Below are 21,404 nucleotides of genomic sequence, written 5' to 3'. Positions count from 1 at the left end.
CAGTTCCTATGTTAAGGAACGCCTTTTAAAGGAGGGATGGGGGACAGAGCTGTTTAGTGTGGAAAATCCAGAAGGGCCTAGAAAGCTGGAGGTACACAGCCAATGATGGAGCGAAGGAAACCAGGGATGCATAAGAGGCCAGAATTGGAAGACCACTGAAATTGAGGGGTGTGGGGTTGGAGGAAGTTGCAGAGAAAGGGAGGGAGAGGAATTAGCCCACCGGTTCCCATCGTTGTTAAATTAGCTGACAATGGCATTTGACACAAACCCAATTAACACACTGCACAATTCCACCACAAATATTTTTGGTAATTTGCCCTGATCAGTAATATTGTAAAACAGGGATCAAAAAAAACTAAAAAAAAAACTAAGTATAGATCATTGACTTTTTTTTTATTAGAAACAATGATCTGTAATCAGTTTTATACAGGAAATGTACAGCGTGAAAAAATAAGTAATTTGGAGATGAATTCTACAGACACCATGTTCAACATCAAACAGGAAGGAAAAGCAAGACTTAAAAAGTAAACAAAAATTAATGTGAGTTGCCCCACATGAATCTAGTCACGAGATCATTTAAATACATAAGCTTGACAGTGACCACAAAACATTGACTGTGCTGCATCAACCCCCTCATTATTTACAGTAGCTTCTGAGGTCATAATGTACAGATGATGTTCATGTTTTAATTAAGCAAACTCCCAACATAAAATGCACATAATAATCAATTTTACAATCTTGCTGCTCGGAAGAGCTGAAGTGTAATGACCGTATATATATTTACACTTTTTCTCCAAAAACGACAAACAGCCACCAAAGAAGAGTTATTGGAATATGTGTCGTGCTCTGAGTTATGGCTCTGGCCTCCAGACAGAATGTAACACACTTCAAAAGTTCAAGGTTGTAGTTCTATAAATGTTTTTTTTTTGTTGAGATTAGAAAGATCTGTAGAACGATAGATAAAGTCTCTACAGGGTACTTGTAGTATTCCCTAGAATTCTTTCATGTCTGGTTCACATCAGATAGAAGAACCTTCAGTGCTGTACTTTTAGACAACAGTCTCATCATGCATTGAGGGGACTGACTAGAGGCCAAATCCTTCCCCTACTGGCTACACTCATATATCTCCCAATAGTTATTTACAGAGAAGATCAGAGGATCATCACAGGCCGCTCCCATACATTGCCTAGTGGCCATTTTGAAAGACATCATCAAAGACCTAATCTTTGGATGGTGTAGGGACAATAGAGCAGGGTAGGGAAGAGAAACCTTGAAGAGGGAAACTTACCCAATAAAAAAAACTTCTTTTAAAAAACCAAAGCAGATTCACTTCCTGTCATTTATCAGCTTGCTACCTTCTTCAATCACATGGTCGCCAACCATGTTTTGGGCATAATCTAGGAGGTTTCATCACATAGCCTCTCGTCCAACGACTTCTCAACCACCCAGTCAAACAGCACTGTTCCCCACCTTCAATATTTTTGTAACAGGTAAGTGTCTAAAGAACATTTTGAAAGAAAAAAGACATTTTATCAATGTCTCAATTATCTTTCTCCCAGAGTTGCCCACAGCAGTGTTCAGGAGATTAATCGTTAATTCCTGGAGACTCCAGGATAATCCTGGAAGGTTGGCAACCCTAGCAGGACTGGGGCTTGTTCATGTTAAGGTTGGAATTTTAACTCTTTGCTGCACTATCTGCAGCATTGCACAAACTTGCCTCATTTCTTTCATGGCATGACGTGTTCCCAAGCAATTCTGCTTGATCAAAGTCACTACTTGTAGTTCATTCCTTTCTCACACAATGCAAAACAGTACTGAAATAAAGCCCGCTTTTTAAAAAAAAATCTGCTTGCTTTGTGATTTGAACCAAGAAGATTACACACAAAGTGTTTGATAAGGGCAGGAACAACTAGTGGCAGTCTTCTGTCTACTCAAAATCTCAGGTTGCTGTAGAATGCCTGTCAAGTGATTTATTTAGTGAGCTGACGCCAGGACATTAAGGTCTTTTTTTTAACCTTCATTTAATCCTTTAAAAGGGTGGTGTTGCTGTGTTGCAAAGCTGCCAAGTTTAATCACCAAGAGGCTGCAACTGTATGGACATAATTGCATCTCAAACTGTATCTGGTGCCATGAATCTGTTCATTTTTAATAAGATGAAAACAACATTAGGCTCAGCATCCCATTAAGAGGTAAACTTGGATGAAGAGCTTCCACATTGGAGATTGTAACAAGTCTGCTTGAGAACCCTCTCATGAGGCAACACTACCCCTTTAATAGAGCTAAACAAAGAAGCTGGTGAATTAAGTCAGGTGGACAATGTGCTCTTTTTAAAGTGAGTGCAAACACTAGGGCGTCCCCTGCACTGCCTGTTGCCTTTTTATGGGTTGAGATTGTTAATTTGTGGCACCAATTTAAGCGGGGTCCACTAGATTGTGTGGGACTGTGCAGAGTCCACCACAGCACTGTCTAATTGTAACATCAAGCCTCCATTCAACTGAAATGATAAAAGGATATTATTGAAAACAAAATCAACAATTGCACCCACCCCAGCATTTCTACCATGTTTCGGTGTATTTGGTTTGAAATTATAATGGTACAAGGTTGTTGACTTGCTATTACCTTGAAAAAAAATGTGGATTTGATTAGATGTTTTTTTATACATTTTACTAAAACAAACTTTCACTGAAACGGGGAGAGACAATGGGCGTCATTTGCAATCTCTTGCCTGGGTGGTAACCTGCTAAAGATCTTTCTACAACCTGCCCAACTTTGGTCCCATTCACTTCAATGGGATGAGAATCGGACAGGTTCTACTAAAGCTGGTAGGATCCTCTTCGTCAAGATAGCAGCCAGGTACCACAATGACCCCTGATGGTTTTTAGCACTTCACATATTCCTGCCACATAACATCACCTCCAACACTGACAGGGGGCAGAGACTTTTCCCCAATGTGGTGCAGAATAGGACAGTCCTGGTTTTAAAATCCTGGTCTGTGCTGGGACCGCAGTAAATCTGCTATAACTTGCCTTGGCGCCCATGAACTAGAAAGGGGAAGACGACCTGAGGGAAGTTGGCCATAACTCCCTCCCATGAACTTGGAGGAAATGCGTGCGCCTCTGGTGAAGAGAGGATGAATATGTGCCCCCTCGCTGGCTGCCCTAATAGTCTGATGCTCCCCATTCTCAAATATCCTGTTACTACCTTCCAGCATGGCTTTACAACAGACGGTCACATGGTATTGGACTTCTGGCTCTATACAGAGAATGGTATTCCAACATAAATCAGTAAGAGTACGGAAGACACCAATCCCTCGGGTCGAAGCTCCAAGTTTATGGCCGGTTCATCAATGTGTGATCAATATTTCATCTCTTTCCAAGATTGTTGAAGTTCAGAATATCAACAAAGTACGAATTATTCGCCTTGGGCGAGATCTGAACTTTGTAATAATGTTAAACAGGCAATAAGTCGGCAGCTTATTTTACATCATTCCTCACTTTTATTTCCAATGAATTTCAAACTAATCAGGAGAGATGTGAAACTGGCTGCTGGCTCACTTTTACATCTATCACACAAAATCGATTGAATCCCCTTGTGCTCTCGAGGTTAGCGAGACTGCCTCAGTGCCTTAAGCGGGTGCGTGCCAAGGACATGAGCAGCTGCAGCAGAAGTTTTCCCTCACTAATTTCATCTCGTCCAGCACACTTTATCTACTCACATGAGCACAAGCTGCTGAGGCATTCCAAAGGAGACAGGGTGTGGGAACCAGCAGCATCCCAGACATGTTTTAACAAAGATCCCAAACATCGTGTTATCCTGACTGAACACTGGCCCCAGCTGCTTGAGGAAGTTCATCCAAGGTTCAGAAAATACGAGAGATGAGGTCAAGTTGCATTGAGCACACAATTTCACTAATTAATAATTCCAGTGGTCTGCCATGGAATTTGTAAGTCCTGAGACCATGTGAGATCAGATTATATGTCAAAAGACAATGGCAGGAGTCATAGAATCAAGGAGTGTTATAGTATGGGAGGAGGTCACAGGTTTATGGTATCCCACACTAGCAAGACCTGCATAGTTTGTCAAGGCTGTGAAATCTATCAGCTATTAATTCAGTGTGCCTTCTATTGTACTTTATTTTATTTTAATCCATTTTAAATTGGCCTATTTAAAGCTGACAAACCAATGACTGGGCTACACTGTTAGAGGAAACAGAAAGCAATGCTACACACTTTGTGGATAAGATTACAAATCTGAAAGCCATGGGGCCACAACCAATTGGAAAGTACGTACGTCCTCTTTACAGCTCTCCCCACCGCCCAATCTCTTTGTCAAGGAACCACTGGGGAGTGCCTTGCTGGCTCACTTCGAATACAGATAGGTTTATATTCCTGCTGCTTTTTTTTTTAGAGACACCAACAACTTGCATTTATATAGCATTTTGAATGTGATTAAAAACGTTCCAGGGTTCTTCACTGGAGGGTAATGGGACAAAATTTGGCATTAAGCCACATAGAGATTATTAGGATAGGTGATCAACAGCTTGGTCAAAGACTTTAAGGAGCACCTTTTAAAGGAGGGGAAGAGAGATGTACAGATTTGGGCTAGGAATTCCAGAGCTTCGAGTTTAGACAGCTGAAGGCACAGCCACCAATGCTGAACTCAGGAAAGCTCAAGAAACCAGAGTCGGAGCAGTGCAGAGAGATCTCGGAATGTTTTAAGGGGGGAGGTTACAGTGATGGGAAAGGGTGAGGGCTTTGAACACAAGGATGACACTTGGACATGGTCTGTTTGAGTGGACAGGAGGGGCACTTAAACCAGGAACAGCTTCAGTCATAAAACAGTCATAGCCCAGGAATAATACTAGAGAAATCAGTGACTTATTATGAGAGCATGTGGCAGGATTTACATTTCAGAAACATGGACTCTCCTGATATTCACAAGCCACAAAGTACAAATCACTCACAATGAGCCTTCATGAAGGCTTCTGTTCAAACTGTACATTGTAAATGAATTAGGGAAAGAGATAAGCTTAATGCTGCAGTCTGTTTTGTATGTGATCTAACATATTTGTGCCTTTCAGATTATTTGTCAGAAAGTGTGATGCAATATGAGAAACCTGGTGCAAGTCCTGAGACAATCCCAGAGGGACTGTTTGGCTTTCCAACCACAAGTGTTGACATCAAACAAGCAAAGGAATTGCACCAGGGCTACATTCTGGTGCTAAACCTGTTGTAAGATACTCTTCATAATCATGTGCCAAAATATTGGAAAAGGTAGATGTGGAGTGTGGATGGACTTAAGCTAATCCATGGATGGACGCCTTGGCACCTTGTCAGAAGAATGTCAAAATCTTTAGCTTAAAGATGATTGCCTGCCTCACAGGCTCTGAATCTCATTGAATTCTTTCTATGGAAAGAATCTGATTTCTTACACGGGTGGCAACCAGTCGTCAATCAGACCACCGCCGACGCAGCTTGCCACATTTATGACCACAGAACCTTCTTCATCTCTGCCCCATTTTACAACCCAGCCATATGAGACAAACCTCCAGGCAGGTCGAACATTGTAATTCTGTCTTAAGTACTGGTGTAACCAATAACAGTGACAGTGAAAAGATGCTGAGCTAGTGTGTTTAAAATCCAGGAGATTTATTAGGGGTAGTTAACATCGCTCTGTCCTAGTTATCAGTGTTGCACTCAGCCTCTTCCGACACAGCAACGGGTCTATTGGCTTGTCTGCATGTGAGAAGGCCGAGGGATAGCTGCGGCTATTCTAAAATTATTTCTATCATTTCTTACTTGGTTAAAATTTCCAAGGGAATGCAATGCCTATCATCGTTAATCAAGCAAAATTGGGGTAAGGGAAAACACTATTGCATTAGCTAGCATTTTTTCCTTCAACTTTCAGTCAAGAACATCGGTGGACTACAGAGGCAAAATGGTAAACATTATAAAGAGCTGCTAGTGCAGTAAAGGAATCCTTTTCCAGTGGTAGGTTTTGTTACCTACGAAGTGCTCTGGCTCTCCTCTGAATGCTTCTGCACTGAGTTTAATTGCTTTCTATAAATAAAAACAATGTGTTCCTAAAATTTCTGAGCCCACACCTTCATGCCCACAGCAGAGCTGGACTTTCCCTGTTCTAGTCGGTTACACCCTCCCTAATTCCACTGGAATTTCCAAAGTCAGGCAATTAGAACAAAGTGGGCTGGCAGCCTCAACAGGAGTTGGGGGCATCCTCTGAGTGGGGGACAGAGGGAGTGTAGGAGGCAGGAAGGGGATCGCATCATTTTTCTGCAAACCCGGCCCCAGGACTGGAAAGTTCACCTGAAAACCCATGGGAGGAGGAGACCAGCCCATTTCTAGGCAGCTCACAATCATTACGACGTTCAAAAGCTTTAGGAAATGGCCCACAGCTCCACAGCCCCTGGGCCCCACTTCTGTCACTTGGCATTACCAAGTTCCTGCTCTATTCAAGCACAAGTACCCTGGAGGGCTTCAGAACTGACAGTGGCGGGAGTGCCTCTGGACTGCATGGTCCTGCCTCCTTCTCTTGACAAAGGTCAAAAACCAGGAACCGTCCACCCCATCCTTCACTGGCTCAGGCACAATGGGATGATGACTTCACAGATGCATGCAACTCCAATTTCCAAACCTCAATGTGGGGTTCCGTTTTGAAAGTTCAGTTTCGTCTCATTGCTGTGTGTGTATTTGGAACATTCAGTGTCAATAAAACCTGAATAGGCAATGTGCAATGGAATTGTGATTAAAATAATAACCAACTGATAGCACAGATAATTTGGCTAAGGGTTTGACATATTAAAATATACAAATGGCAGAAATGGCAGGTCTCTTTCCAGTTGGCCAACAACAAAGGAAATTGCCTTCAACATTTCATGCCATTTTATAAATGGTGGCTCGACCTTTTACCTGGACACTTCCCAATATAATGTATGCCATTTTCAAATTTTATTTGATATACTTCCATTTCAATGGAAGTATATCTCACTCAATTAATCTTTGTAGTCATTGCTTTTGTTCCTTTACAATGAAAGGCTTCTTCGCCCATTAGCCAAATTGCTCATTCCTGTTATGTCTGGTGATGGTGATTGAGTGATGATGACTGTTTGCCAACTGATCTTGGAAATGGGAAACACACTGACTCAAAGGCAGCGCCAGCACTTGTAATATCAGGAACTGCCAATCAAACTGCCCGCTAGTGTTGTGCATTGCTGCACTGCTACTGTTTCAGTAGCAGTGACTGTCAATAGTATAAACAGCCTTTATTCGTGAATACCAACTGCTTTATTCTATTTTTCCCTCCTTTGGCTCATACGGCAAGACATTGGAGAGCACTTAATAGAAACAAAGGAAGACAACAATGTACCTCCATGAAAGCAATAGGTAAAGGTCTCCAAATTTTCCTACAAGGAGAATGTGTCAGGTTATCCAAAGCCGTTAGGTGTCCTTTTATTGTGAACATCTGAATAAACTTGAACAGGTTAAAGAATTATGATTGTCCATTATGTCAGTATTATATTTATTCAACACAAGATTTGGCATGGGTGTTTTGTCCTTTACTAAAATCTTTTTTTTAGATTTCCGTTGCAGTGATTTCCTCAAATCGAATGTCCTTGTTCCGCACTTCAAGGCCATCTATTTCCCTGGATTCCAGTTCCAAACTGAATTGCCTCATCTCTCTCTCCAGCTCTCGATTTCTCCTGTACATTTGGATGTAGTTATGCTGAAGCTGTTTCTGGTACCTAATCACTTTCTCTTTCTCCCCTTGCCAAGTGCGCCGCTCCACCTCAAAGTTCTCTAGCTGATTCTCGCACCTCTTCCTTTCGTACATGAGTTCAGCCCTTAGCTTTTCGACCTGCTGTCTCAGAGCCTGTTGGTTGTCTGCATTTTGCCGTTGAACTTTGGCTTCATCGCTCTCGTACATCAGGAAGGGGTCCTCCCGCTCCTGGCATGGACCAACTGCATGTCTTGTGTTGTCCAAGGCTTCTCTTAGGCCGGTGGTCTCCTGCTCCAACTTGCCCACCTTCTCCCTCAGTAGTTCCGCTTCATTCTTCTTCCGTTGAAGTTCGTTCTCGCAGACTTCCAGCTCCAAGGTCTTTGTGTGGACTGAATCCCGGAACTCATGGATCTCATCCTCATGATCTTGGAGTTCGGCCCGTATTTCTCGGAGCTGCGCTTTCAAGGAGACAATTTCATTCCCCTTCAGGGAAAGCTCAGCCTGGGAGTCCTTCAGCTGTTGCTTTAGAAGAGAAATCTCTCCTGACTTCTGGCAAACCTACAGAATGAATACAATAACAGGAAAAGGGATTAGTTTAGCAAAGTGCTCCCTTAACTCCATTGGACTTTGCTCTGTATTGTCCTTATCTTTCTTTCTCTTTAATTTAGAAATGTGAGTGAAGAGCCAAGGCCTGTGGTCTAGGAGCAGAAGCAAAGCTAGAGAAGAAAAGGATTGAGTAATGGTTACCTGATACCAAGCTTGAGTTTCAGAAGCTTCTAGACTGCAGAAAGAAGGAAAGACTGAGATCTATGAAATAAAGACCAAATTGGCATAGATGAGTTGTAGGATGAAAGGGGAAATCATCAGATGAAGATTTGGAGAATTGAAGAATACTGGTAAGATGGGAAGGTTAAGAACATGATCGAAGGCTAATTATGGAAAAAGGAAGAGTAATAAAGCATATTACAGGCAGGTGAGGGAGACATTTGCAGGGTTTGATAAACGCCAGCACCATTATAAGACTGGTTATACAGCCAAGGACAATTAAAGATGCTTTTGGTGATTTACATCACATTTTGCTAATCGTTAATGTGGACTTCTGTTTTGCAGAATATTGTTTGTAATTCCAGTGTTACTATTACATTTGACACACACGAGCTGCTCTCTCTCCCAAATAGAGATGCCAGGATAGTACAGCCCCTTTAACTAAACTTGGAACTAAAGATGACAGAAAATTTCTGTGACTTTTTCTGCTTTCCATCCTCTTTACCGACATCTTTGTTATATATCTCCTGCTATAGCTTCTTGTTTAGAAAGCCCAGACTTTAAAGTGCACAACAATTTGATCATTTTGGAGGGTTTAATGTAACCTTGGTTTTCAGTGGCACAGTTGTGGCTGCGTGTACTGACAAGACAGCAAAGCTCCCTTCTCTCATTTTGGATTGAACAACTTTCTCTAACATGGACCCAAGTCACAGCTAGAGTTTAGGGAGTGGGGAATAGAAAGGATGATGATTGGGTCATGGGGAACTGGGAGTGACCTCAATGGTATGCTTCAATCCTTTTTAAATTCATCGTCATTAAGTCTTTCCACACAAAACATCATCCAATTGAGGTAACAGGCAAGGTGAGGTCAACCTACGTAATGATTTCTTCAACTTCATTTTGCTTGCAGCCTTATTTAATGTTCGTGGAATGGTGTGCCAATAGAAATGGAGAAAGGGAAAAAAGAGAGAAGGAAAGTTCAGAGGCATAAGAGTTTAACACATTTTGAACCATTTAATAGTCTTCACGAACATCACTAACAGGATAGATGCTGAGAGGCTGCATCCTCTGACTGTAAAGTCTAGAATTAGAGGACATGGTCTCAGGATAAGGGGTGGGCCGTTTAAGACTGAGATGATGAGAAATTTCTTTACTCAATGGCTTTGGATTGAGAGAGCTGTCAATGCTCCATCGTTGAGTATATTCAAGACTAAGATCGGTAGAGTATTGGGCACTAATGGAATCAAGGGACTTGTGGCTCAAGAGCAAGTGGAGTTGAAGTGAATGAAGATCAATCCCAATCTGGTTGAATGATAGAAAAAGCTCGAAGAGTTAAATGACCTTCCTGTTCCTATTTCTTATGTTCTTAAAGAGAAAGAAAGATGGGGGGGTTGGGAGAAAAAGGAAGACAGACAGGATGCTGAGAAAAACAGATGGTGAGCGCACTAAAACCAATGGGTCGCCTTGGCTACCCTGGTATGATGGCTGAGCAGGTGGCAAAGGCTCCTTATTTATGCAAATCAGGCATCTAAACTGGTTGGAGGATTTTGGACTCCAGGATGCAGTTAAGAAGTGGGGAGTGCCATTTGAGCTCTGCCCACTGGTAACAAGCATCGAGTGCATTAACCAGCAGTTCCTTTAATGGAACTGGACCATAAACCTTGGCTGAAGGCTATTCACAAAACAGTACAAGAAGAATTTCATTTTTTGGGTGTTCGTGGGTGCCCTGATCACCCTGCCACCCACCCCCCAACCACCCCCACCCCCCCACACCCCCCCCATTCCCCCAGAAGAACTTTGCACCTTTAAGCAGCCCCCAGCATGATTGCTTTACCCCTTGGTATGGTGACTGGCCATTTCCCATCCCCCCACCCCACCTCCCCCAAATCTGGTGAGCTACAGGCAGCACTCCAGCTTGGCACCTGCAGCATGCCAGTGCCAGGCTAATGAACACCGGGGCACCAAAAGGTGAATGTGCTCGGGATGGCATCAATGGTCTGGCAGAATGGACGCTCCACTCGCTTTGCAGAGTCACCCCCTAGAGCATGGGTGAAGTGCGATGGGGTGGCCAAGGGCCATAGGACCTTGTCCCCGCACCTTAGCTAACTAACCACCCTGGTAGCCAGGCAGGTTTGGTGGATGAAGCTATCTTTGTTGCTTGCAAGGGACAGGGAATATGTTGCCTTTAAATACTGATGGACTTTAGTCAATTCGGGCTGACCTTTACTTGGCTAAAACTGAATGCGACCTTGAACGAGAGGGGTGTCCTACCAGATAAAAGGCAACCCGAAAACCTTCAGAAGTTCTCAAACCAAGTGGCCTACCTCCCATTTAGTCTCCTCCAGTCTCGGGCCCAGCTCAGTTTGCTCCTTCTCGATCAAGGCACATCTCTTCTCCAGGATTTCGCGCTCCTGCAGCAACTGGGCAAAGTCCTCCTGGAGCTTCTTCTTCTCCTGCTGGAGCTGGAAGACCTGAAGCTGGAGGACCTGCTGCATGCGCTGGGCCTTCTGCGAGCTCTGCTTGAGCTTGGCTGTGCAGCTTTGCCTCAGCTCTTCCATCTCCTGCTCGCAACGCCTTTGCTTCTCCTCGTAGATCTGGCAGAGGGCGGCCTCGTTCTCATCCAGGCTCTCCCGCAGCTGTTGGAGCTCAGCGTCCCGCTCCCGGAGCCTCTCCTCCAGCTCCCGGATGACCAGCTCGTGGCCGGAGACGGGCGAGCGGTCGCAGGAGCCGCTGTCGGACAGCGGGTGGCCCCGGCCATTCAGCGAAGCCGTGCTCTTGCTGGAAGAGGAGCGGCCGCTGTCGGAGTTCGACAGGCCGTTCAGTCCGGTCAGGCCCCTCTCGTGGAAAGCGTGCTGCCCGCCGGCGTCCAGGTTGATGTGCCCGGTGGAGGAGCTGACCGGGTCTGGGTGATGGCCGCAGCCCGTGCTGTACGTCGGGAGGCTAGACAAGGAGTTCCTCCCAGAGTCCGACATGGTTCCGGAATGCGCGCTGTTCCTGCAGTTGTAGCCCTGCAAGGAATTGCGCTTTTCAACACAGTTAACGGACCCCACCGAATTGGCGTTGAACAAGATATTCAGACTCCCTTGACTGTCCGACAGTCCGTTAGCAGGACGAGGAACAAGATACTGGACAGAGTTCCTGTTCTTGGCCAGAACGGGCTTGAAGGCTGTCGGTCTGATCAAATTCTTCTCAATGTTCTGCAACACAATTAAATATTAATCAGAAAAAATTTCCACAGAGGGAGGGAGAGAAAAAAATACATCTGGCATTGAAAGCAGATCTTCATTAAATTTAAAATTTAAGTTTGATTTTATTCGAGGAGGGGTGAAGAATCATTGACACTTGATATCAGACACAACGGGCGTGGTGCTGGTCCAGCAGTTTACACATCCTTGCGATGAATGGCTACAGGCCAATGGGGAAGATTTACTCATTCAATCAAATCCCCTTTAATACTTAAAGTGCCTGGCCTGCACAGCTGTATAAAACACTGCCAGGTTCCAGAGCCAGACAATAAAAGGGAACCCATTGACCAAATGTTTAAACCTGGTGGTGGTACTTTCCAAGCTACCTGCAGCTGACTGAATTCATTCCAGTAGCTGCACCCACTCTTCTTTTGGAAACACAGATTAAAAAGGGCAGCAGTTGGGTGGCTGGAGGAGAGCTTTAAAACATTTCCTTCGTTCACCTCATTCATTCTATCCGGTTACATCCTTACTATAAACCACCCAATCTGTCCACGGGGTCCATGCAAACTCCGCCCTTGGGTTGAGTCCCCAGGACCACGGAAACAAAGGGAGCTGGGTCCACTCGCATTTCCACTGTTGTAATCGCCACCCAATTGCACAGACAGAGTGCAATCCCCCAGATAGGGAGCAGCGCACATAGACAAGGGAACAGCACCAGTAGTCTCAGCATGAGCTCGTTCAACTCACTGCAATTTGGAAACAAATCAAAATTTCCAATAAGTAGTGAGGTAACAAGGCCAAATAGTTGAGAACCTACCAATCAAACAGTACCTGCTGCAGCAAAGCAGTCTCCTATTTCTGTTGGGAGACCATCGCACTGTGTTAAATTAGTCAAGACGTGGACCTTCCATTGTACATTAAGCTGCCCCGCACTGAGTATTTCAAATGATCAACGCCCACTGTATCACTAGGCAAGGTTATCAACAGAGAGTGATTCTGAGTGATCCGACTGATTTGGGGTGACTGTGAGTGGGTAAAGTGCAAGCACCCTTTGGCAAAGATCAAAAGTTAGCTGAATTACTGGGATGATATACTGATAGAATATTCACAGAGAGTAGCCAGTCTATCTGATAAAAGGCAACAGTAAGCAGTCAGCCACATCTGCACCCCCTGGAAGAAGTTTCTTGGGGGGGGGGTAAGAGTTTTGAGGCTGATCCCTGGGAATGAGGGTAATGTCTTATGAGGAAAGCTTGAGTGGATTGATCCTATTGGAGTTCAGAAGAACGAGAAGGGATCTTATTGAAAAGCAAGATTCTGAGGGGATAAAAGCAAAATACTGCGGATGCTGGAAATCTGAAATAAAAACAAAAAATGCAACAAAAACTCAGTAGGTCTGGCAGCATCTGTGGAGAGAGAAACGGAGTTAATGTTTCGAATCCGTACGACTCTGCTTAGAGCTGTGAGGGGGCTTGACAGGGTAGATGCTGAAGGGGCACAGTTTAAAAATAAGGGGTCTCCCAATATAAGATGGAGATGAAAAGGAATTTCTTCTCTCAGAGGATCATTAGTGTTTGAAATTCTCTTCCCCAGAAAGCAGTAGAGGCCGGGTCATTGAATATATTCAAGGCTGAGATGGACAAGGGAGTCAGGGTTATGGCGGGGGGTATGAAGGTGAGAGGGGGGTGGGTAAAGAGGAGCAGGCAGGAAAGTAGAGTTACAGCCACATGATCTTGTTGAATGGTGGAGCAAGCTTGAAGATCTAAGTGACCTACTTCTGTTCCTATTTCCTATGAAAATTGATTTTCATTCTGTCATGAGTTCTAATTCTACGATTTAATAAAGTCTTGGGCGGGGGGGGGGCTGGAATTGGGCATCAGTATCACCTACACTGCTGCTTGAACCCCCAAATCCTCCAAATACGCTCGACTAATGTCCTTCAAAAAGAGAAAGATATGACACGTCAGTCACATCAGAGCTGACAGTAAACAGCCAATTATTGGAGGGGATGATTGACAGATAACGTAGAGGGAAGCAGAGGGGAGAATGGATGACAGAACCAATGGACTGGATACAATTGGCTTAAGGGCAGCATGGAGCACGGGACAGACAGAGGGGAGATCCACAGCAGTCAAACTTCTAGGAAGAAGGTGATATGAACAAATCAACAAATGTCCCTTTAATGACACAGAACAGGCCACGTATGGTGACCAACGAACAGAAATGGGTCCTCCTGCACCAATACCAGTTAGTTCACATTTTACACTCAGCACAGAAGTCGACCCCGTTTTTGAAAGTTTTCAGAGCTTCAAAGGTCGACTTACACGCTGCTGACACTGGAAATCTGAAATAAAGATAGAAAATGCTGGAAATACTCAGCAGGTCAGCCAGCGTCTGATGAAAGGCCACCAACCTAAAACGCTGGGTGGTGGTGGTGGTGGTTGGGCCTGTCACGTGCAGAGACAAGTAGGTAAGCCCTGGCAGCCACTAGCAGATTCCGTAGGTGGGTGTCAGGTGGGGCCTGACAGCAATAGCCATCCCCTAGTTTCACCAAACACCCCCTTCCCCACAACTCCTCGCTGCGGCCTGGCTGACTGACCCCATTGTCCATAGACTTCACTTACCTGGTTTGGAGGGCAGCATACTACTATGGTCTCCTCTTCTTCCCAGGTGCAATCCCAGCAGTGGCCATCACTCCAGGTGGCGCTGCGTAGGCTACTGAGCTGCCAGCCCTCTGATTGGCTGGCAGTTCTTGGGAGACAGGCAGCAATCCCACCAACTATTTGAACCCCACTGTGACGATTAAACCTAGCCTTTGATACAGTCTCTCTCTCTCTCTCTCCACCAATGCTGTCCAGCCTGCTGAGTATTTCCACCATTTTCTGTTTTTTATTTCAGATATCCAACATCTGCAGAGTTTTACTTTTACTTTAATAACTTCTTAATTCACTTATGATTTGAATTTGAAACTGTGGCCTGACTCCCTTATTAAATCAGCCAGTAAATTAAGTGTTGGCATTAATCTTCAATAACAGCATAAGACAAATCTCTTTTAGTCTTCGTTTGGTGTTACTATCAGCCTATTGTTAGAATACGTGTCATTCAACGGGTATTAAAAAATGGATAGCAAAGAAAGAGATTGAGAGAGGGAGCAAAAGAAAGAGCAAATGAAAAGCAGTAAGAGAAAGGCCTCATTTCAATCCCAGGTTTTAGCTGATGCCTATAAACCACAACTGGAGATTCATTCTTGTGGTTTAAGATCCCATCTGCACTCGATTAAATTACAGTTGTTTACGCACTCTCACAGTTCCATATATAGAGCACTTCGAAAGAAACAAATAATTCAAAGCATTGGAATTGTGTTTTTTTTAAAGGAATGTTAGAAAGCCCTCAGGGATCCAAAGTTGTGTTTGAAGCAGCACCTCTTAATGGAGCTGTTACCATTTTACAACTCCCCCTTGCCAACTTGGACAAAACCTTCATGAATCTTGTAATCGCAACAGGCAAGTGTTATTATGTCGAACCTCGGATGATGTTTCTTTGTCTGCTATTTTAATGGAGGTATTAGCCCATTTAAAATAAAGCACTGGACAAGGGAATTCCACGCAAACATTAGTACCATTCCAGCAGGGCCAGCTTGGCTCAGTTGGTAGCCCGTTCACCTCTGAGTGAGGAGAATGTGGGTTTCAAGCACCACTTTAGAACTTAGCACTGGGCCAAAGTAGCAAGTCTGGAGGGGAGAATGCTGCAAGGCCTGTAATGTATTGTAACCCACGAAAGTGGAATTTGACAGGCTGTTAACCAAAGCATAAGATTGAAGCCTTGGAAGCCTCCACAGTGTGGACTATGAGAAACATTGACATGTAGTTGAATCTGTCTTGCGCTGCTGGAAGCAATGTACATTGTGGGTACGAAAGACCCAATGTGTAGCTATGTGACAACGTGGCACCAGCAGTTATATTTTGCAATGATTACCAGTTCATTATCCGCAGGTTACACAAAGAATATTTTACATCATACAACATACTGCATTTGTTAAATGCCTCCAACTCCTTGAAACTCTAACTGTTTGCTCTGTACAAAGCTCTTTTGGTAGTACAGAAGCTGAGAGTTGCTGAGAAAAGACATTTTAGTCCCAACGAGTGCAAGACCTTTCCACAAAAGGTCTTTTATCAGCAATATACAAATCTGGTATTTTAACACCTTGCTCACAGTAAAACTCCCATTCTCAAAAATATAAATACTTACCATAGGCTGTGGTGTATATATTTTTCATCAACGCCAAGATGCATGTTTAGGCCCATACTCGGTGTATGAGTGCACCCACCCCCCTTTTTCAGCCAATGAATGCATGTTTAGGCCTAAACTCACATTAGGAATAGGCCTCAATTCTTCAGCTCAGAGATACATGTTTAGGGTTACACTCACCTTATAAGTTGGCGCACAGGAATCAGGCAGGCCCTGTGTCCAGAGTTCACACAGAACAGGCCATGTATGGTGACCAATGATCAGAAATGGGTCCTCCTGCACCAACACCAGTTAGTTCACGTTTTATACTCAGCATATAAGTAGATCCCCCCACGCCCCCACCCCCGCCATTTCTGGAGATTTTCAAAGCTTCAAAGGTCGACTTATACACTGCAGCCTACGGCGTATTGATTTTTCCATTAAACAACAAGTGAAACTTTTTTAAAACCTGGGCCAGAATTTGTCCGTCGGCGAGTTGGAGGCGGGCCCTGCTTGCCGACAGGAAGATGATGTTGGGAGGAACCCCCGACTTCATCCCGCCCCATTTAAATATTCAGGAAGACGGGGGCGGGGGGGGACAGAGTGATCAGCTGTCCACCCGCTGAGTGAGGCCATTGACAGGGTAGTTAAACCAATTAAAGGACCTGCAGGATAAGGTTCCATGTCCGTTTTTAAAAACTTTAATGAACTTTATGTAATATTTTTTAACATGTCCCGTCTTGTGTGACATTGTCACTTGAGGGGGACATGTTAATAATGTTAATATTTTTCTATATTTGTAGTTTTGTTACCTGTCAGTAATCTCCCTGAGACAGCACTTGTTGGACTGTTGCTTTTGTGTTTAATTAGAGTTGAAGTACTTGCAATTTGACAGCTGGGGATTCCCTCCCTCCCGCACAGGGACTGCATAGCGCTACCCGTCGGGCAGGCCGCTGGGAGGGGCCTTAATTGGCCCGCCCACTCAAAATGGCGACAGGGCCAGTTTCGGCGGCGGAGTTCAGCTGTCCGCCCGCCGCCAAGCCGATGGGGCCTGCCTGCCCATCAAGGGCAAAATTCTGCCCCATGTAGAGGAACAGGGCAAGGCCAGTCAGCCCTTGCACCTATCCCACAACTCTATAAGAACCTGGCTGATCCGCTGTCATGGCCCTACTCCAGATTGCTGCCGATACATTAGCTGTGCTTTCAAGGCTGCGCATGGAAGCTGTCCCTTTGCCACCAAGGTTTCCTGGTACCCTGACACAGCATCATCTCAAATCCCCATGCCAACCTCACTCCACCCCACCCTGCCCCAACTCCTACCCTGACTCCCACCTCATTACCTCCCAACCACCATCCAACTCTCATCCGATCTCCCACCCTAAACCAACATGCATATTTTTTTATTTTAATTTTGTTGGTTACTTTGGATGTGGAAATCCCCAGCAAGGCCAGCGTTTATTTAGTTCCCATCCCTAATTGTCCTTTAGAAGGTGGTGGTGAGCCATCTTCTTGAAATGCTGTAGATTGCGCGGTATTGGTATACCCATAGGGATATGCTGTAGCAGTTTGACACAACTGTGTGGCTTGCTCCGCTATTTCAGAGGGTAGGTAATAGTTAACACATTGCTGCCAGGCTGCCACGAACTGAGTACTGGGAACGATCCCTGCACCAGAATGGTCAAGCCTGAGGCACACCCGATATTGGGCCTTGGACCTCACTTCAATTTTGGGCATCCCTCGGGTGAATTTCCATTAGATTTTGGAGCACTGCATTGCCAGTGGAGACTCTCGGGTAGCTCACACAATGGAGGAGGCCAGTCAGACTGTCAGGGGTGCAATTCGGAATGGACTAGGTAGGGTGGGGGAGGGAGACATAGGGAACAAGAGGATGATCAGGAGGGACTGTTGATGGGTAGAGATGGGGAAGTAATTGAGAGGGAGAGGGGGAAATAAGAATCGGAGGGGAAGTCTTCAGGGAGGGAGGTCGACAAGGAGAGGGCCAACTGGCACTATCTATCTTCGACACAGTAATCCTGCCACTCCCACTTCTGTATTCAGGTGAGTATTTATTAACAAGCTCGCCTTTTTGGTGGCAACCTGCAGCAGTCCTTTTCTTGAACTCAGCCAGCGTTGAAACAGCTACACTCAGGGGCTTTTGTACCAGGGACTTTAAAAACAGGGTTTAGGCCCCTTATTTGCATTGACAGAGGTGCCGAGATCTATCTCAGTGGTGGGCCCTGCACACTGCTTCTGCTATCTTTACCAACACAGTGGGCGAGACACTTTTAAGCGTGGAATATGCGTGTCCATGCTGCCGCGATTTTTAATATTTCGGTGTCTAGTTTACGCCTGTAAAACCAGTGTGGTGACAACCAATCTCAGGTCATCACGTCTCTGTGGGCAGCTTCAGGAATCAGGTGAAGATGCACAGCCTCAACCGGGAGAACAGCAACTGTTGGGAGTGAGGTTTAATCCAGATTACGATGTGCTTTCGAAGGTAGAATCTCTCCTCTGGTCACTATGCTTGGCAGGATGTCACCATATTCATTTCTAACTCCTCCTCGCAGGGTGATAGGTTAAGGCTAAAGCTATTGCCCTCCTTATGTCTCTAATGTCCTCCACCCCTACAACCCTCCAAAATCTCTGCACTTCTCCAATTCTGGTCTCTTGCACCTTCCCAAATTTCATCGCTCCATTCAGCTGCCCTAAATTCCGGAACTGCCTCTCTAAATCTCTCCAGCTCTTTACCTCACCCTCCTTGAAGCCTACCTCTATGACCAAACTTTTGGTCAACATTCTCAATTCTTTTTTATTCATTGGGTGTGGGCGTCGCTGACTAGGCCAGCATTTATTCCCCATTCCTAATTGCCCTTGTTCAGACAGCATTTAAGAGTCAACCATATTGCTGTGGGTCTGGAGTCACATGTAGGCCAGACCAGGTAAGGACAGCAGATTTCCTTCCCTAAAGGACATTAGTGAGCCAGATGGGCTTTTACAACAATCAGCAATGGTTTCATGGTCATCATTAGACTTTTAATTCCAGATTTTAGAAAAATATTGAATTCAATTTCGAACCCGGGTCCCCAGAGCATTCCACTGGGTCTCTGGACTACTAGTCCAGCAACAATACCACTACACCATCGCCTCCCCCAAGCTCTCAATATCTTACATAGATCAGTGTCAATATTCTCTTTGCTAACATTCCTGTGAAGTGCCTTTGGTATGTTTCATTGCACTGAAGGTGTTTTAATATGCAAGTTGTTGTTGTAGAGTCTGGTCCTGAAGTAGGACAGAGATACCCTACTCCAACTGTAGTACTGGAAGGAAAGGACAGATGACCCATTGATGTGCACTCATTAAAAATAGAGTGAGTGAACACTTGCATTTATTGGACACCTTTCACTACCTCAAGATGTTCCCCAAAGTGCCAATTAAGTACTTTTTTTTGAAAAAAAAGGAGTGTCACCACCACAGTAGCAGAGGAGACACAGCAGCCATCTCGCACACAAGGAAATTTGTGCACAGCAAGCTCCCACATGCAACAATGTGATAATTTTTCTCTGTTTTCTTTTTAGAAAAAAGAAACCACAAATGAGAAAAATGGCCAGACAGTTTTATCCCACTTGGGCGGGTGTGTGTATGAGAGCTGACAGCTGAGTCAGGAGCAGAAGTGACTGAGCTGCTAGCTCATGGTCCAGTGTTTACTGCAGTGTCATTCTCTCCAGTGGTAACTGCCATCACAAAGCTATTAGGTTTTGTCTCCTCAATCATAACATTTACAGTTTAAAGGAGATATTATGCTATGACTGTAGCACTCGTATTAAGGAGCACACAAATGAATTGCATTGCTTTCTTTAGCTGAAGTAAGCCTGATATTTCCACAACCCAGCTGTTGTAATAGAAGCAACATGACTGGACACAGGGGGAATCTGGGGTCTCAAAGTTCGGGTGATTCCATTCATCTTTACGCTTGAATGAAGGCTGTGATCTACGGACATCTCATTGCATCAGGTACCTTTCATTTGTCACTAATTTAAACAGTATTTCTAAGCTTAGAAACCGTGCAGTGCGACGGTTAACAGGATCTCACAGAATGATGGTGCTATTTTTGTGGGGACGGAGTGAAAACACATTGAGCGGGAGCTGTGCTGGTCACCCGGCTGACCCCTCCCCCCACCCCCTCCGCTGTTCACCGCAAGGTGGCATTTGGCATAGGCCAGAGGAGAGGTTTACTACTAATTACTACTAGCCGGCTCTTGACATCGGGCTGCTGTGGGTGACACAGGGGGTTCTGAAGAGAAAGGCATAGGAAATGAGGTGTGTGTGTGTATGTGAGAGGGAGAGAGAGATAGAGATAGAGAGAGAGAGAGAGAGATGGCCTCAGTGTGTTAGATTGCTTCAAGTGCATTCTTGTATTAAGAAAAAACAGAAACGTGGAATAAAAGCTAACAGGTCAGACTTGTCTGCTGTCTGTGTATCAGATTGCCTCAGTGACATCTCCTGTACTTATTGCATAGAATTTTGCAGTACTGTAGCAGGCCAATCAGCCCATCTGGTCTCTGCTTGTATTTATACCCCATATGAGCCTCCTCCCATTTAATCCCATGAATGTATCCTTCCATTCCCTTCTCCATCCATGTACTTATCATGCACACCTGACATAGGCAAGACACTGCTGTGCCAGAATTGTTGATCAGGTGCATAGGAGTAAAATCTAGTCCCATGCATTTTCTCAGGACTGTATCTGTACAGAAGCTGACATACGTAAAGTGCCCAAGACAAAAACTGACAAACCATTCCTACTGTGCCCGTGCTTGTGTGTGGTTTAGAATTGTTCAAATACCATAGAGTCACAGGAACACAGAAACAGGGGTAGGGTATGCAGCCTGTTCTGCAGTTCAATCAGGTCATGGTTAATCTGTGCCTTAGCTCCGTTTACCTGCCTTTTCTCCTCACTCAACAAAAATCTATCAACCTTAAGCCTCAAAAATTTCAATTGTCTCACCATCACCATCTTTTGAGGGAGAGAATTCCAGATTCCTGCTACCTTTCGTTTGAAAAACACTTCCTGATTCCACTCCGAAATGTCCCAGGTCTAATTTTAAAGTTAGGCCCTCGTTACCCCACCAGATAAAATACTTTCTCTGTCTCTACTTTATCAAACGCCTTTACCATTTTCAACCTCAATTTTCTAAACTCAAAGGAATGCAACCCATCCTCATCATTTAACCCTTTATGCCACAGTGAATCTACACATTACCTACCCCCCCCACTCCCCCCACCTCTCCACTACAAGGCCAATATATCCTGAGGTGCAGTAACCAAATACTTCAGATGGGGTCTGACCACCGTTCTACAACTGAAGCAGAAGAACTAATAATCCAGGGGCCCAGACTAATGCTCCAGGGATGCAAGTTCAAATCCCACCAGGTCAGCTGGGAGAACTTAAATTCAATTCATTAATAAATTTGGAATTGAAAGTGAGTCTCAGTA

At 44.7% G+C, this 21,404-nt stretch overlaps 1 protein-coding gene across 5 annotated transcripts in view; it reads right to left on the bottom strand.

Annotated features, from left to right (window-relative positions):
- Window positions 1-376: 376 nt before the first annotated feature.
- The window catches only part of lzts2a (leucine zipper, putative tumor suppressor 2a), a 184,822-nt gene continuing 163,794 nt past the window's right edge, over window positions 377-21,404 (bottom strand). For all 5 annotated transcript variants that reach the window (XM_041209380.1, XM_041209381.1, XM_041209379.1 and 2 more), the window contains 2 exons: window positions 10,824-11,696; window positions 377-8,292 (listed from right to left, as the gene is read on the bottom strand). In XM_041209380.1, coding sequence (XP_041065314.1) covers window positions 7,591-8,292; window positions 10,824-11,696 — 1,575 coding nt within the window. In that variant the 3' untranslated portion in view covers window positions 377-7,590. The remainder of the gene's footprint in view (window positions 8,293-10,823; window positions 11,697-21,404) is intronic.

The sequence above is a fragment of the Carcharodon carcharias genome, chromosome 17, assembly GCF_017639515.1.
Source record: "Carcharodon carcharias isolate sCarCar2 chromosome 17, sCarCar2.pri, whole genome shotgun sequence".
Taxonomy (NCBI): Eukaryota; Metazoa; Chordata; class Chondrichthyes; order Lamniformes; family Lamnidae; genus Carcharodon; species Carcharodon carcharias.
This window is presented reverse-complemented; position numbering and strand designations above follow the sequence as displayed.